Here is an 18620-nt window from a genome sequence, read left to right as displayed (position 1 = left end):
GAATAACACAGTCAATGTTAAATTAAACTACAGAATAAAGCACTGTATCAATGACTTCCAGGAATAACACAGTCAAGGTTAAATATTACTACAGAATAAAGCACTGTATCAATGACTTCCAGGAATAACACAGTCAAGGTTAAATTAAACTACAGAATAAAGCACTGTATCAATGACTTCCAGGAATAACACAGTCAACGTTAAATATTACTACAGAATAAAGCACTGTATCAATCACCTCCAGGAATAACACAGTCAAGGTTAAATTAAAGTACAGAATAAAGCACTGTATCAATCACTCCAGGAATAACACAGTCAAGGTTAAATTAAACAACAGAATTTAAGAATACATCAGAATAATAGTCAGACTGGTCTGACCAACTTTAAATACCTTATATTACTGCTTACAAGTTGAGTCCAACTGTAAACTGCACAGAAAAAGATCATTCCTTGCATAATGCACCAGCAGATATGGTTTATGCTGTTTGTTAGGAGCAATCAGTAAATTAAAAAACAGGCACACTGCATTGCTAGATCAGGGTCTATGTTGTTTACAGTTTGACTTGATTTATAAGTGAGCATAGGCAGTATTCATAAAGATCAAAGAAAGTCTGATATTTAGACTTGTAATTCTCCCATGATATACTCATTCCCTGTAATTCTCCCATGATATGCTCATTCCCTATAATTCTCCCATGATGTGTTCATTCCCTGTAATTCTCCCATGATGTGCTCATGCCAATAATTCTCCCATGATATGCTCATTCCAATAATTCTCCCATGTGTTCATTCCCTGTAATTCTCCCATGATATGCTCATTCCCTATAATTCTCCCATGATATGCTCATTCCCTATAATTCTCCCATGATATATTCATACCCTGTAATTCTCCTATGATATACTCATGCAAATAATTCTCCCATGATATGCTCATTCCAATAATTCTCCCATGTGTTCATTCCGTAATTCTCCCATGATATGCTCATGCCAATAATTCTCCCATGATATGCTCATGCCAATAATTCTCCCATGATGTGTTCATTCCCTATAATTCTCCCATGATGTGCTCATACCCTGTAATTCTCCCATGATATACTCATACCCTGTAATTCTCCCATGATGTGCTCATACCCTGTAATTCTCCCATGATATGCTCATTCCCTATAATTCTCCCATGATGTGCTCATACCCTGTAATTCTCCCATGATATACTCATACCCTGTAATTCTCCCATGATAAGTGATATGTCAATCCTCGTAATTATTTCATGATATGCTCATTTCCCCATAATTCTCCCAATAACATGCCGATCTCCAACTTTTAGATAATTCTAGCAAATGTTAAATCAAGGTTACTTTATCCATTGTTAGAGTGTCCAGTGCTAGACATCGCTATAAACTGTCACACTGCAGACATCATAGTGATATGACTGAAAAATTGTTAAAGCTACGTTAAAAATCCAAATCACATCACACACATGCACTTTATCCATTGATAATATCAGCTCACTTTTTCACATAACTTGTTCAATGAGTGTAACAGAGAAGAAATAGTTTACCTACCAATGTATCCACATCCTGCAATGCCAGGGCTAACTCTTTGTCCTGCTCATCCTGAAGTTCAGTAAGGATTCCCACAGTAACCTCGTCCATAGCAATACCTGAGTGGCCAATCCTCTTGGATGCAAAGATAGCAGCAGCTTCCTCTAATATGCAGGTTTGTTCCTCCTTGTCATCTGGTAAGTTCTCAAATTAATTTGATTTGTTCTCATCAACTCTTCATATGGATATTTTTATATCTTTTCTAAGACATTTTTCAAACCCAGGAATAATTTGATATAGTGTAACCCCTTCAATAACAAATTCTAGTTCTATGAATTTTTCAGACATAGTGAAGAATGTTGATGTGATGTGATGTGATTCATCTAAAACAAACTCTGCTTCTGTATATTTTTCAGATATAGTAAAGTACACTGATAGGGTGTGACCCATCTATATGGCCCTATCCCCCCCCCCAAACAAAATATGTATGATTCCTTTTGCACTGGTTTTACAATTAGGGTAGGTAGGTAAGTTGTTTTGTTTTATATATTTGGGGAATATTATTTCTTTGAAATCTTTTTTATTAACCCTACAGGTGGGGCAGGTGCTGGGATCAGCAACAAAAAAAACCCCCAGGGATAATCAGCCAACTAGAAACACATTTTATTTTTCCTAACTGACTATATATTCAGGGAATTCTTTAGATATAGTGAAGAAGTACACTGATATGGTGTACACTATCTATAACAGACTCTATATTCAGGGAATTCTTTAGAAATATAATGTTGTTGTTGTTGTTGTTGTTGTTGTGGGGTTTAATGCCATTTTTCAGCACACGATAGGCTATGCATAGCGGCCAGTTTTAATGGTGGAGGAAGAACACAGGAAAACCCCGGGAAGAACCACCGACCCACCAGAAGCTACTGGCAAGCTTTCTCACATACCCACATTAGCCGAATCCAAGACTCGAACCCACGCAGACAGAGGTGAGATGGCAGTGATCCGTAACGGACAGTGCTTTAGACCACTCGGTCACTCGAGGCCCCAGGAATATAATGAAGTAGTACACTGATATGGTGTACACTATCTATAACAGACTCTATATTCAGAGAATTCTTTAGAAATATAATGAAGTAGTACACTGATATGGTGTACACTATCTATAACAGACTCTATATTCAGGGAATTCTTTAGATATAGTGAAGTAGTACACTGATATGGTGTACACTATCTATAACAGACTCTATATTCAGGGAATTCTTTAGATATAGTGAAGTAGTACACTGATATGGTGTACACTATCTATAACAGACTCTATATTCAGGGAATTCTTTAGATATAGTGAAGTAGTACACTGATATGGTCTGACCCATCTATAACAGACTCTACTGCTGGCGAATTCTTTAGATAACGTGAACTGCATTTAGATGGCATAACCAATTTATAAAAAAATTTAATTCTGTGAATTTTTGTTAGATGTTGTGAAGTGCATTTAGATGATGTAACTCATCGATAAAAAATTCTCTGATTCTGGGAATTATTTAGATAACGTGAAGTACAATGAGGTGGCATGAACCATCTAAAGCAAACATTGATTCTCTGTTGGATTTTTTCAGATATAGAGAACTACGCTGATATGGTGTAGCCCATCTATAACAAACTGTGATTTGGGGATTTGTCACATATTATGAAGTGCACTGTGACGGTATATAACCAATCTATAACAAACTGATTCTGGGATTTTCTCAAAATCATGATTTACATTGATCTGGTGTAATCCACCTATAAGAAACTCTGTGTGAATTTTTCAGATTTAGTGAAGTTAATTTACAGCATATTTTGATTTAGTGAATTCTTAGAAATATCAAAGTATTGATTAAAGTCCATCTAATTAAGTAAACAAAGTACATTCGATCCATTTTTCAAATGAAATATTCTGCTAATTAACAAATTTTTAGTTGATTATATGTGGTTGTCCAATTGCATCCAAAGATAAAACTAGTCATGTCCACGTCCTAGCCATTTAATAGGAACATCAGCAGATGTTGCGTATCCATGACTTTACTTTGCTTCTCCAGAGAAACAAGTATCAATTTTAGAAGCCTAATTATAACTTATGGTAATCCTCCTCTGATTGGTTGAAATGAAATACTAATTATGACAAAATCTAAATACTCTCTTTCTTCCTCATAGCTACTACCTGGATTATCCAGATTTAGTGTCTGCCCCTTCCCCTGTAACTCAGCAAGACGTTTCTGTTTCTCCTCAAGGGACATGTTAGCCGCTGCTTCCACCAGTTCATCAATGCTCTCGTCTTGCAGGACACTCAACATCAGCTCCCGTTCATCCATGTGCCGCTTCATCATCTCCACCAGGTACACTGTCTGCCAGCCGGTTATGTCACCTGGTGAGGATAAATGACAAGGTTACAGTATGAACAATAAGTGAACCTCATTTGCAAGTAAAAGTTTCACAACGAAACATAGTCACCGTCATGTGCATCATTACCATCATTATCCCACAGCCCCAAAAATAGGCCAAGTATATACTGCCACGGAGAAGAAACAATCTGTAACTCTTCTAGTTTATTTTCACACCAACTTACCATTTTCAGGCTTCTAGTTTATTTTCATGATAACTTACCATTTTCAGGCTTCTAGTTTACTTTAATGCCAACTTACCATTTTCAGGCTTCTAGTTCATTTTCATGCCAACTTACCATGTTCCGGCTTCTTCTTTATGTCAGATTCTCGGGCATATTGTTCATTTTCAATAAGCCGCTTTTTTCTCAGTTCTACACGTTTTCTGGCCAGCTGACTCTGCCTCTCTCGGTCACTCTTGTGCCTAGCAACATGATATAAATAGAAAATTGTCATTTCATGTCACAATTGCTAATAATCAACTACTCTAGATCAATCTCCAAAATCTTACGGATCATCATTCAGCTGGTAATGTGTGCTGATACATTGACATTATCAAATACGAATGGTTTTTAGAAGGTCATGCATGACAATTTAGACAGCATAAAAAGAAAATGTGCAAAATACCAAGTACACCTCTCCCTCGATAACTCGCGCACAACAGGGTCCACTAACATAGACTGCACTATAAGCGAGGCGCGAGTTACCAAGGGACCTCCACAAATTGAAAAAAGATAGCTTTGACATAAGAGAACAGTGGGGGGAGCAGCATTAGGGAACTGTGCTGTTTATTGACTGAATCCTCATTTTACAATCACGCCAATAATAATTTTTAATAACACGCTTTTTCTAATTAAGTTGTTCATTATTCTGTTTAAATAACATTTATTTTCAAAATGTCCAACATATGAAAGATCATTCCAGCTGGCTTCAACATCCATCACATGTACGATGTAAAAAAAAACTGTGAACCATATTTACCGTATATGTTGGGACGCTATAAAATAATTTTTTTTTTCCTGTCCCAGAACTTATGGTGAAACATTTTTTTCACTTTGGTCATATGTCACAAGACTAAAGAAATGAAAAAAAATTGTATTGCATTTGTGCTTGATGGCCCCCACTACACATTGCAATAAAACAGATATATAAAACGCTTAATTGATAATAAAAAGAAACAAACTAACCTCGTGTTGTTATCATTTATACCTTTTTTCAACATGAGCATTAAAGAATAAAATATATCCATGAAATCCATATAAGTAGCGTAGGCTTCCATACTGTAGCATGTATCAATTATGTCTGATAACACATGCCACATTGTTCATTGACATTAACACTGAGAAACAATTTGTGTGAGGTTGTGCTCAAAGGTTTGTACATGTTATCTGACTGAAAACTCGAGCTAACAAAATCGCAAACAAGAGGAAAATAGTCAACCAATAACCTGAAGATGCTATTCATGCATGACACAGTGTTGGGTGCAAAATAATCAAGATTCAATTATATCCAGGTCTACTGTATAACAGTATCTTGTAAATAAAAATCATCATTTGAAAACACATTCACTTGAGTATCCTTACTATTTATCCGCAGACATCAACGCTCCATTCTATTAATTGTAACCACATATGCCAAGCACACAGAAGCACTGGTGGTGAATAAACACGACCGGCAGAGAGCAGTTAACTCCTTCTTTGAACCTACCGACATTACATCAAAGACAAAAGGTTATTTTTATTACAAAGCAAGCCAATCTCAGAAGCTGACTTTGGTTACTTTTTTTGTAAAGGATATCAATACAAAGATTATTTTATTGCAAGGCATGCCGACATCGGAAGCTGACTATGGATTCTGTGAAGTGAGTCAATTTTTTTTGTTGTTGAATATACAAAGATGGCTGAGATATGGAAGCAAACTTGGGTTACTTTTCACCTGTATTCATGGGCAATTTGAAAATAAATTGAAACAATGGAACAAATTTTAAAGTGACACAATATTGTGCTTTGTGCTCAGATATCGATCATCCTGCGTCACCCACGATATTTGGAGAAAATAAAATCATGTGATGTATTCGTGAAGGCCAGAAGAGAAGCAAACGATTTCGCAAATGAGAGGGAAATAATCAACCGATATATTGAAGACAACTGCCATTCCTGCATGACACGTTGTTAGGTGCAAAATAGCCAAGACTGAATTATATCCAGGTCTAATGTATGATAGTATCTTGTAAATAAAAACCTTATTTTAAAACACATTCACTTGAGTGCAAGTGACAATCTTTTTGCCAGCGCAGGTTACAAAAGTATCATTACTATTTACCCTCAGACATCATTGCACCTTTGTATTAATTATTACTACAGATGCCAAGCACATAGAAACCCTAGTGGTAAATAAACTGGCAGCCAGCAGTAAACTTCTTCTTTGAACTTACTGACAGGACATCAAAGACAAAGGTTATTTTTATTACAAAGCAAGCCAACCTCAGAAGCCGACTTTGGACTCTAAAGCCCGGTTTTTTATATAAAGGATATCAATACAATGTTTTTTTATTGCAAAGCAAGCTGACCTCAGAAGCCGACTATGGATTCTTTTAATTTGAATATACAAAGATGGTCGAGATATGGAAGGTAACTTTGGTTCCTTTTCTCCGGCATTCACAAAAATTTTGAAAATAAAGTGAAACAATGGAACAATTTTTAAAGTGACACAATATAATGCTTCATGCGTGAACATCGATGTTCCAGCATCACCCCGAAGATTTGGAGTAAATAAAATCATGTGATGAATTCGTGAAGGCCAGAAGAGAAGCAGATGATTTTGCCGACAATATGATCATTAACATGGATGAAACTCTAGTGTACTTTGATTGCATTCCTGGATGGACTGATGATAAGATGGGCATCAGAAGTGTGAGAATTAGCAAGACTAGAGCAGATTTGAAAAAATCTTACTTTTGTCCTTGCAGTTTCCGCTTCAGGTGATGTGTTGCCTCTAACATTTTTTCATGGTATGAGAAAGCTAAAACAATATTCATGTACCGAAAGAATGGATCCTATGTGTGCAGGAGAAGTGTTTTTTCCAACATGTAAATTTTCGAATGATTTAAAAGGTGTCCCACAACTTATGACTCGAAAAAAATGATGTGTCCCAGAACATAATGCACAAAAAAATTATACGGTATTACATCACTGCTTTTTGTTTTCTGATGAGTCTGGTTCCCTTAGTGGTGTTTCCTATTATCTTGCCAAATCGGGAGTCCATGGGGCAGGGAACTAGATTAGCTGTTGATACACCACCAAACAAGATTCCCTTTTTCCAAAATCACATGACATTTATTTCGTGAGACAATCGTATAGGTTGAAACTCAATATTTGTATTGCTCAATTAGTACAATATTGATGTCATGATTTCATTGGAATTAATAATGAAACTTCTTATCATCCTTGAGGATATCTCTAAGTGCAAGTTCAAGAATTCTCTGAAACTTGCTTGCACACAATGGTCCGTATCTGTGAAATCAAACTCTTTATTTTACGAAGTATTCATTTCGCTTGGCTGCCTTGTTATCTTTGATCACAGTTATGAAAGAGTAGGTTAATTTTAGGTAGTTATTGTTACATACACAATAACATTTATAAGTGCTCAATTAATCAAATGAAGTTAGATCACCCAACATACGACCAGGGCTGCTAGATTTTAAGTTTATAGGATTTTCGTGCCTTTTAACTTTTCTTTTATTCCACCTCCTTTATATGATTCAAAAGTCATAATTAACGTGATAATACAAAGGAGGCCAGCTTTTAATTCAGTGCAACAGTACAACAAATACTTCCGGAAGTCAGTTATCAAAACATGGTCGGCACTTAATTAGGTTCTCAGAGAAATGCTTGCGGACATTGCTGTTATGGTAGATTGACGCATTTTACATTTAACTACAAGAGAACACATTGCATTTTTGATAATTACACTTAAAATTAACTAAAAGATAGAACTAGAAACAAATTTCAATTAATAATAAAATTATTTAATTTGTATTTATTTATCAAAGTACTGCTTCCACTTGGCATGAGTGATATTTGTATTGATCAAAATTTCCTTACATATCGTTAATTGCGGTGTACTAGGAATGTCATATGGAAGGAAAATGTAAAAAATTGTATGACCTATTTTTAAATTTGATATTTCATAGTGTTGATTAAAATTTCCAGGTTCTATCTATAGTTTTTGTCAATAAAATGAGCGATACATCAATGTTTCCATTACCAATTTTGATCACAATTTTCTTCAAGTTAAACAAATAGGGATAAATTTTGGTGGTATTTTTTAGTTTAAAAAATGGGATCCACACCTGACCCCACATTATAAGTGGGTTCACGAGTTATCAGGGCATGAGTTCTCGAGGGAGTGGTGTACTTTTATCCCATCTGAAGTTACAGAATCCCAAAAATTGCTGCTGCAGGGAAGGCAAATCTTGCCAGACTGGAAAACTAGACTTCTACTCCAAAACACAAGCACGAGTCATGCTATTCATTGTTAGCATACAATGCCTAAAGAACAGATTTTATAATGTTATTTTACTTTGCATTATTCCAGGTTTAATGGAATACTTGCATCATATAATCTGGATTTAAGATTATTTTACATTGCATTATTCCAGGTTTAATGGAATACTTGCATCATATAATCTGGATTTAAGATTATTTTACATTGCATTATTCCAGGTTTAATGGAATACTTGCATCATATAATCTGGATTTAAGATTATTTTACATTGCATTATTCCAGGTTTAATGGAATACTTGCATCATATAATCTGGATTTAAGATTATTTTACATTGCATTATTCCAGGTTTAATGGAATACTTGCATCATATAATCTGGATTTAAGATTATTTTACATTGCATTATTCCAGGTTTAATGGAATACTTGCATCATATAATCTGGATTTAAGATTATTCTATTTTAAAATAAAAAAGCAAAGATAATTATGTCCTCAGGTGTAAATATTGTCACAACACCTTAAGTCTGCATGTAATGTATAAAAAGCTCAAACTTGTAAATTTATTAAGTTGTTGGTGATCATTCAATTCAAATGAGAAATAAAGATAAAATAAATCTTGTTTTCATGCCTTCTATTGATAACTAAATAAATTTCTCAGTGGCAACTGATAAAATTAATAATCATCAATTTTTCTGTCTCATATTTCTGTCCAACAATCTCTCCATTCTCTCTTTTTGTCTCTCCTACCTTCCATCAATTGCTGCCCTAATCCTTTCCATCAGGCCAGCACTCAGGGCTGCCACTTCAAAATCATCCTCAAACTTGATTCTCTTGGTTTCCAGCATCAGCTCCACAATCTTTAGCCTCCTTGTTCTCAAATCCTGGCCCCTTGCCTCTGGGGACTGCAGATAGGACAACAGGGTGTCCTGCTCATTGTCATAGCGATGTACCAAGTCTGCCAAGTGGTTGATCTCTTTGCTTTTGTTGACTTTTGCTTCATCTTAAGAAAAGTTTCCAAAAAACAAGTAAATTTATTATCTTTCTGTGCTATATATCCATGAAGCAACATTTTCTCCAGGATATGTGACTGCACAACCCCACCCCTGCCAACTGAATGAATACCCTCTTAGATATGAGCTAGGACATAACAATCACACAACATTTGTAAGAGCTATTCATTAATATTAACAAATTCAATCTCATCACATAAGTGCTTGACTTCTAGATCAACCACTATAATCAAGCACTTACTAAATGACTACTTTGTACAAACTGAGTAATGAGATGCTTTCATTGATTCTCCAGTTATTAAAAGCATTTTACCAGCTGTACTTGGTGAGACTACAATTGTGGACATGTAGGTTCTGCTACTTGGTGATAATGCCAGTCCTGTTACATGTAGTTCTAATGCAAAAAAACACAGAGCCCTTGTCATAACACTTATCATTGTAACCGTGCTGATAATGAAGATAAACGTGTCAATTTTACTTTTATTCACATAAATGTCTTTTATCACATACATTTGCTGCAATATACTATATGGAGTCTATTAGTAGATGTCTGCTGTAAAAAAAACCTGCTTCCCCATGTCATTCAATATTAAAAATCCTCCCTTATAAAATGGATGAGGAAGACTGGGAAAATGGTGAACAAACCATAAAGGACGACAATGCAATATGAAAATTATGCATTTGGAGAAAAAGTGCCACAATAAAGATCATATCAAAGTGAAACACACATGACATTATTTACTCAATAGCATAAAATATTTTTTACAAGATCTATAACTCGATATATCATGAATTATAAATCAACGTCATTGAGGAGGGGTTTATAACATCAAGTACTGATGCTTTCATTATTTAGAAGGCTGCCATGGGATTTTGGTTTATATTTGAAAAAAATATGCAATATAAACTTTATTGAATGGGAAGTGTCAAAAACATAACAAATATCATCTAGCATGGGAAGTGTCAAAAACATAACAAATATCATCTAGCATGGAAAGTGTCAAAAACATAACAAATATCATCTAGCATGGGAAGTGTCAAAAACATAACAAATATCACCTAGCATGGGAGGTGTCAAAAACTTAACATCATCTTGAAAGCACTGTAAATACTCACTTATAAACCAAGTCCAACTGCAAACTGCACAGACCCAGATCTGCCTTTCCATAATGCACTTGCAGATCAAGGTCTGTGCAGTTTGAGAGAATAATATGTAGAATAAACAACACAGACCCTGATCTGCAGGCACATTAAGCTATGGCAGATAAGAATCTTTGTTGTTTGCAGTTTGACTTGACTTAAAAGCAAATATATATTGTAATAGATATGGTAGGACTAAATGGTGCCCTGCCAGTAGCTTCTCGTGGGTCGGTGGTTCTTCCCTGGGTTTTCCAGGGTTCTTCCTCCACCAGTTATACTGGCCGCCATGTACAGCCTATCTTGTGCTGAAAAATGGCGTTAAACCCGAGAACAACAACAACAACAACAACAACTAAATGGTGCAGTCAAGGATCAACCATCTCATTTCTGAAGCCATCCACCTAAAACTCTAACAAGTAATCAGTTTGAAACTTGTCAGTGAAAGGAGAAACCAACTTAAAAATAAGGACAGCATGACAAATTTGATAACTTTTTGAGTTTCTCCCCACCTTTCATAGCCACACTAACTTACCTTGACACAATGTAAGAAAATCACTAAATCTTTTGATTTTCAAACCCACAAAATTGATTATTTGGCAAATTTATGAATATTTTTATCACAGTTACAATCAATCAGTTTATTACATTTTTGCCCTGGTACTGTGACAACAATTTCTTTGCAAGCACAAATACTCCTTACATTTTCACTGGCACTGCAGTATCTCAGAGTATCAGAGGTTTTCAGATTTGATACTCACCATGGCCAGCCTTAGTTGACTGCTTCTTTGGGAAAGACATCTAGCACCCATTTCCTTCACAAGAAAAAGCCATATAAAGTGCTAAAAGTGTCATTTAAAAGAAAGCAACCCAAAACAGCATTTTTATTGGTTGACTACATCAGGTCAAACATACCTGGTCCTGGGGACTGTCCCATCTGCTTAATCTGTGTCATTCTTTGCTCAAATTCTGCCTTCTCCTCCCCCATTAGTTCCCTAAGGGATGCAAGCATCTGAATGGAAAGACAAAGATAGCAGTTCAAAAATGGTAGATTTTATATGAAAGCTTCTTGCATAAGAAATTTATAAAACAAATTAAATCACATCTATCTTTCATTAGGATGAACAGCAAAAACTTTTAAAATGTTCAAAAAGCAAAAAAGAACTTTAAAATGTTCAAAAAGCTTGATCAATGAAGCAAACCTGATAACCTTTCCATACATTTTACTCATCAAATGCATTTGCATAAATAATTATGATAATAAAGCTTGGAGATAACATAATCTCCTTTTATGTTTACATCCCATCATGCTGGATTGCTATGAGGAATGCTTGTATCAGTTTCAAATGCAAATATCATTGACATAATTAGTGGTAACAGATTTTGAAATATGAACTTCTATAACTTTTGCATGGGTATATCATATATGAATAAACTGTTCTAGGGAAATATTTGTATGCCCAGTATAGTGTAAACTGTTTTCACTTACCTTTCACACCGAATGGAGAAATAAGCAATTGTATCAATTTTTCTCCAGGGTAAATGCAAAATTCATGTATTTTCATAATTTTCTTCATCAATGTGATGACAATGATTGTGTTCAATTTTTATTCTGCTTGCAGTTCATTGTGAAATGTTTGCTTGTTTTCGCCATTCATAATTGGGTGCCATTTTTATTATGATATGTACTGGCCATCTGGCTTCCACTAAAGAGCACTAGGGCCCCCCGAGTGGTTTAAAGCGCCCACTGCCATATTAATGCTGCCTGCATGGGTTCGAGTCTCAGGCTAGGCTAAAGTTGGTATGTGAGAAAGCTTGCCAGTAGCTTCTCTTGGGTCAGTGGTTCTTCATAGGGTTTTCCAGGGTTCTTCCTCCACCAGTTATACTGGCCACCATGTATATAGCCTATCTTGTGCTGAAAAATGGTGTTAAACCCTATAGCAACAACAACATAGCAACTAAAGAGCACTCATTCTAATATTTTTCCGAATTCTTCCATATTCAGTAATATTAATGAAAACTGTGTTTTTGAATTTTCCTAGAGTGTTTTTCAAAACTATAGAGGTGAAATCTGCCATTTTGGCAGTTGTAATTCAGCTGGGCTCCAATAAAGATAAAAAAAGAGGAATAAAACAAAACCTCTCCATCCAAATTTGAAACCATCTAAACCAACTTAAAAGGTCTTCAAATTTAAAAGCAAGACAGACTAGTTACTACCGATACCATAAATCATGACAAATATATCAGTCTGATACAGTAATTACTAAATACACCACTCCCTCGATAACTCGCGCCCGGATAACTCATGATCCCGCTTATAATGCAGTGTCCGGCATGGCTCATGATTTTTTACAAAGTAAATACATTTTTAATATTTTTATAATATGTTGAACGCAAAAATATTATGATAAGAACTGGTAAATTAAACCTTGATGCATCGCTTGTTTTATCAGCGAAAATGGTGATTAATGCCCATAAAGATAGAATCCATATTGTGAAATTTGCAAGTTCCAAATAAGATATCATATATTATGTAAGTTTTTTTATGATAAATAGTTGTCAATACATTGTAAATAAGCAGTCTGGTGAAATAATGATCAATGAAAACTTCTGGTAAATGCTAACAGGTGACAATAGAGAATGAAATAAACACCAATTAAATGTCTTGCTTTGTGAGAGTCACATTCTAATCCTTTAATTCCATTTCAGTGTAAACATTATTAATTGCAACATATTCTGTTCATTGAAAACATGAAAAGAGTCAATCAACCATCACATCGAAACCCGTGAGTAATTCTGTGAGAACCTAATTACGTGCCTGCTTTGTTTTGATCAACAACTTGGGGAAGTGTTTGTCGCATTAAAAATCAATTAAAAGAGACCTGTGTTGTTTTATCACTTTGAATATGTCTTTTGTATCAAATCAAGCAAGGGAGGTACAAAGAAAAAATTCAAAGGCATGCAAATCTGAGCATAAGTTCTTGTGGTCACTACCGTTATCAAAATTCATTTTATTTGACCAATCAAAAATGGTTTCACATTTTTATACAGTGGCTGGAGACACAAAATGTTGACTATGTAAAGATCACACAGTTGAGAAATCTGCGGGATTTTTCTCGGCGGCAGAGAAATCAAGGAGTAGCAAACAAAAATTAACTGATTTGTTTCAAAATGTGAAGTTACCACCACATCGGCTAATTATGTGCATCGGGTAATTCTGCACAATGATACGTCATTTCTGTAAACACTGAATCACATGTTATTTCTTTTCAAAAATCCATTTTGTGTCAAGAAAGAATGATCATACTTTAATTAAGTAAAGTGATATTCACAAAGTGAACAAAAATATCCCGCATTTCAACTTGAAATGCATATGAAAAAGCGATTTCTAAATGTCAACAAGAAGACCCACTCCTGACCTTCTTGAACCGGTAACCCAGAAAATCCGATTTACTATGTATCTTTTAGAATCATACAAATAAACACATTATATAAAAGACGGAAATGTATACCTTAAAACAATACTGCATTTTAATCCATGTTTCCATTTTTGCAAGCAGTTGTCCCGCACATACAAAATCATCTGCTACCCAACATGTCAACTAAATTCTTTAGTAATTTTTTCACCACCAATAAGACGTTGTAAACACATTATATCCTATTCATTGTTGTTTCTCTTCCACATAATAGCTTATTTTTTATAAAACTTTGAATTTTACTAACGTTTTTTACAAGATCGGTTTAGTTTGCATAATATCTCTTGCCATTCATTGGCATTTTACCTTGAATTTTGTAAAACTAGCTATAAACCTGACATAATTACTCAACTGAACTACTGACAGACACAGTCCAAAGCAATGTATTTCAATTCTATAGCCCGATAGATAAACATTACATCTTTTCAATGCTATGAGCAGAATAGGTTGACATATTGTGAGTCAGGAAAACACGGGGGTCATATCCTGTGTCCAAAATTAATATTATTTTGAACAAAATATTGTGGTGACAATTTCCTCTTTTCAAATGGTAAGCATTACTATATTATATTTTTGTCAATCAGTCAAATTCGGTATAAGTTTTGCTTCAATATTGGAGATGGAAACCTTAAGTGCGCAGAAATGCCAGAGAGCATTGTATATTTGCATGTCACAAACAGCAAGTATTATCGTGTTCAAATTTAAATTGTTTTAAATTTGTAGACCCATTAAATTCATGTTGGCAATGATTAACCTTTGTGATTTTTTTTCTTTGATTTCTACCACAATAAAATCTATTGTTCATTCGTTCGATCGACAATGTTTCTTGAAAAGAGTGTCAATCTTTTGTATTAAAAAAACCCTGTCTAATTTGGATCAAGCAATAAAACTAGAATGTATCCAATTCAACACACAAATTAGTGATGTAGTACACAATGTGTGAAGTGGTATACATGTTAAGCAAATGGAAACCATGTGGAATAATGTTTTTGATGATCTCCTCAATATACCGTAATTTATCCTGAAATTAATGTTGCTCTATGAGGAAATAATAAATAAAGTACACCGTTATGAAGAGATATTTATTCACAGTTAATCTCAGCATGATTATAAACTGAGTATTGAACACTATAACCCACCCACCCCTTTTGCCTTTACGTTGATCCCTTTACTGGCTTTAGCTTTTTTTATAGGTCCCTTGATAACTCGCGCCTCACTTGTAGTGCAATGTTTTTGGACCCCTATGTGCACGAGTTATCGAGGGAGAGGTGTACTAGCATGGCTTAATTTTCAACACACTGATGACCAGTGGCAGAAGACAGTGTTTCATTAGTCTTTTTCCAATATAAACTTTGTTGTTGAGACATGCTACCAAGTTGTTTCAATGTTCATGTCTCTTTCTCTTCATATCTAAAAAGTTTCCACATAGCAGTCTGGCTGACAGTGATGTTACTGTGTTGTCATGAACACAAACATCTATTTTTCCACTGTCATATTCCAATCCATTTTAAAATTCATATTCTAACTGGAATTATTAAATTTCCTTCTCAATTACATTATCCTTTTGACATCACAAACTTCCATCTATTACATACTTCTTGTGTCACTTGGAAGTTGACTATTCAGTAGAGTTGAAATGGGATTAAACTGCCTTGCACTAGGACAAACCATGACATCTGATATGGACTTGTCGTGATAGGATCTGAACTGCAATCTTTGTGTTGCAAGTCTAGCACTCTACCAGTGATTATCCAGGACTCTCTTTATACGGGTGACAAAAGGGTTGAACTTTAAAGATTATAACATTGTGCATGCATGGAAAGAAAAGTGAAGTTTAACATTGATAGAGTTCAAAAGAAAAACAGAATTAATTTTACACGACTACTATAACTCAGCTTAGAGTGCTGGAAGAGGCATAACTACAGAATACATATTTACCTTGGCTTTCATTCCTAGCAAAGTTGCCATCTCTTCAAATTTCCCCTGAGCTCTTAAACTCTTCTCTTCCTTTTTCTTCCTTGATATCTCTTTCTGTTTTTCTGTCTTAGGCAAGCTGAGTGAATAAGAAGAAAATTTGTTAAAAAGTTGATGTGAAGCAACCTTTAATTCATTCATTAACCCCATGTGCCACATTCTGGCATCATGGGGTTGTATTCTACTTCCAAGTTCTTTAAAGTCAACAAAATTTAAAATTGACGAAAGCAGGTGGTATCACAGAAAAGAAATCAGATCTGCAATGATGCCATATAATGTAGACTTTCATTAAATAATACTGCAGAAAAAGCATAATTTTTTAGGCCCAATATTTCTAACCTCGAAAATTGCTGGTTTCAGAAGCAGAGTTTGTGTCCAACTTTTAGATTTTTATGCCTGATACTAAAGCAGACTGGTTCAAGCTGCACAGAGACAGATAAACCGTTGCAAAATGGGGATAAGTTTGAGGTTTGGAGTTTAAAAAGTGCCAGGACATGAAAATAATGGGTCCAATATACACACAAAAAAAAAGAATTAGACCAATTTTCACACTTCTACATGTGTGGGGAAAATAGCCAATCAAAACCAGAGTCTTTTATACACCCAGCTACACAAAAATCTCTTGGAAACAGGTGTGTATCGATGCATTCAGAAGTAATCCCCAAAATGCATTTCCTACCCCATTTAAGGCAAAACTGAAAAGAACCTTCAGGGGTCACTGAGTAAAAACAAAGTCATATTGTCCATGGATTGCAATACTGTACTTGTAGCACCCTTCATAAGTCAGTCAGAAGTTTTCAAAAAAAATATACTTGTTTCAAGATTCAAGCAAATGGATAAGTTCAACTGCATACTGAGTAATAAGCTTCTTTTTAACACTGAGCTTAAAGTTAACAAAAGACTCAAAGAATGTGTACCATAAACAAGGAATGGAATGCAAACATTTTTCAAAAAGATTTTTGTCATGTTTATTAAATGTATCCTGTTTATAACAGGTAATAAATATATTAAGCCTACAAAAACAATCTGTATCAAACAGATTTCTCACACAAGAAATATACTAACCCTATAAGAAGAAAAAAATGGTTTTATTAATGTATTTTCTTGAAAACCCCCCCATTTTTCTTAACTAATCTCATGAATGTTAAACAAAATAAGTTCTATTTTCAACAAATCTTTCTGTAAAATCTTTTCTTACTTTACTCATTTTGGTTATAATAATAAAAAAATAAAAAAATAAAAAATATAAATAAAAAAGGAGATCTAAAATAGTATCAAAATACAGCAAAGCCAGTTTAGGATGGATATGGATTCAGAAAATTTCAGTAAGGAAGTTTCCATCTGATTTTGTAGCCTACTGTTAATTTACTGTTTTTCAAAGGGTACCAATTTTTGTGAATTTTGTGATTCATACAAACCTACAATTTTATGGCCCAAAAACCAATTAACCTTCCATGGAAAATTATAGGATCCCTTCCACAACCAATGAATTTAAATACTATGATATAATTTTTCAATAAACAAACAAAATAGATACCCTTGAAAATAACTAAATTCTGTATTTAATTTTGTTCTATTTTATTTAGAACAAATTAAACTGCTCCTTTTCACTTTATTATAATCAGATCTGATTGATAATCACTGCAGACTAATAAAGCTTTGCAGGACTTATTATTTGTCAATTATACAGGATTTTACAAACTTGTCTTTCACATGAAGGTATATCTATGTAATCTATATAACCACAAGTTGTATATTCAATTTTCTGTGTTCTGTGCAAGGAACAGAGTACTAAAAAATGCACTGCCTCTTGCAAGATTCTGACCACTGGTGTCAAAATATATAAATAAATAAATCTAATTCTAAGAAGTGAAATGTTCAATTACTTTTTATATTCATTTCCAAATGAGTCTTGGATGGCCATCAGAAACATACTGCGTCTTAGAGTCTCGTACTTCTCATCCAATGCCTTAATGAACTCGGTGTCATCCTCACTGATTTCTAGCGTACCGAGAGTGATGTATGCAATACCTTCGTAGTGTTCCCGTATGCGGGCCTCGTTCTCATGAAGCAGAATAATCACTAGGTCATCCATTTTCTGGAATTACATATTGTATGGTTCCTATTAAAATGATGCAACTGATTCGATTTTACAGAATCATTTTCCTGATTTTCATGGTTGCAACCAATGGAGAATAAAAAGACCAAATATGATATGTTTTGTCTTTAGCTACGATTTTAAGTAATGACAGAAATTTCACTTTTTTGAAAATGCTAACAAATTGCATATCTATCTCACTGACTCATCACCAGTCTCAAACTAATTTGGGACATGAAAAGCACCATAAAAGTCATAAAATTCTCACCTGTGTTTGAATCTGCTGTAGTTTTATCTCAAAGTCCACCCCCTGTCTCTGCTGAAGATCAGCCAATACCACCATATTGATCTCATCCTCCGAAATGTTGGGGAAACTGATCTCAATCTCTCCACGTCTTGTCTCACGGTACAGACAGACAGCTAAAAAGCATGGTGGAAAAGAAGCTGGGTTACAGAGGG

General features: G+C 34.6%; 1 protein-coding gene across 1 annotated transcript in view; it reads right to left on the bottom strand.

The window, feature by feature from the left end:
* LOC149787561 (uncharacterized) overlaps nucleotides 1–18620 on the bottom strand; it is a 215877-nt gene that overhangs the window by 166026 nt on the left and 31231 nt on the right. Inside the window, exons 9-16 of the mRNA XM_089973710.1 lie at nucleotides 18430–18581; nucleotides 17950–18161; nucleotides 16028–16142; nucleotides 11529–11625; nucleotides 9214–9466; nucleotides 4261–4385; nucleotides 3742–3945; nucleotides 1563–1735 (exon numbers count right to left, since the gene is read on the bottom strand). Coding sequence (XP_089829836.1) covers nucleotides 1563–1735; nucleotides 3742–3945; nucleotides 4261–4385; nucleotides 9214–9466; nucleotides 11529–11625; nucleotides 16028–16142; nucleotides 17950–18161; nucleotides 18430–18581 — 1331 coding nt within the window. The remainder of the gene's footprint in view (nucleotides 1–1562; nucleotides 1736–3741; nucleotides 3946–4260; nucleotides 4386–9213; nucleotides 9467–11528; nucleotides 11626–16027; nucleotides 16143–17949; nucleotides 18162–18429; nucleotides 18582–18620) is intronic.

Source organism: Sinohyriopsis cumingii, chromosome 11 (assembly GCF_028554795.1).
Source record: "Sinohyriopsis cumingii isolate HCF-2022 chromosome 11, ASM2855479v2, whole genome shotgun sequence".
Lineage (NCBI taxonomy): Eukaryota > Metazoa > Mollusca > Bivalvia > Unionida > Unionidae > Sinohyriopsis > Sinohyriopsis cumingii.
The sequence above is the reverse complement of the archived record's forward strand: the minus strand, read 5'-3'. Positions and strand labels throughout refer to the sequence as shown.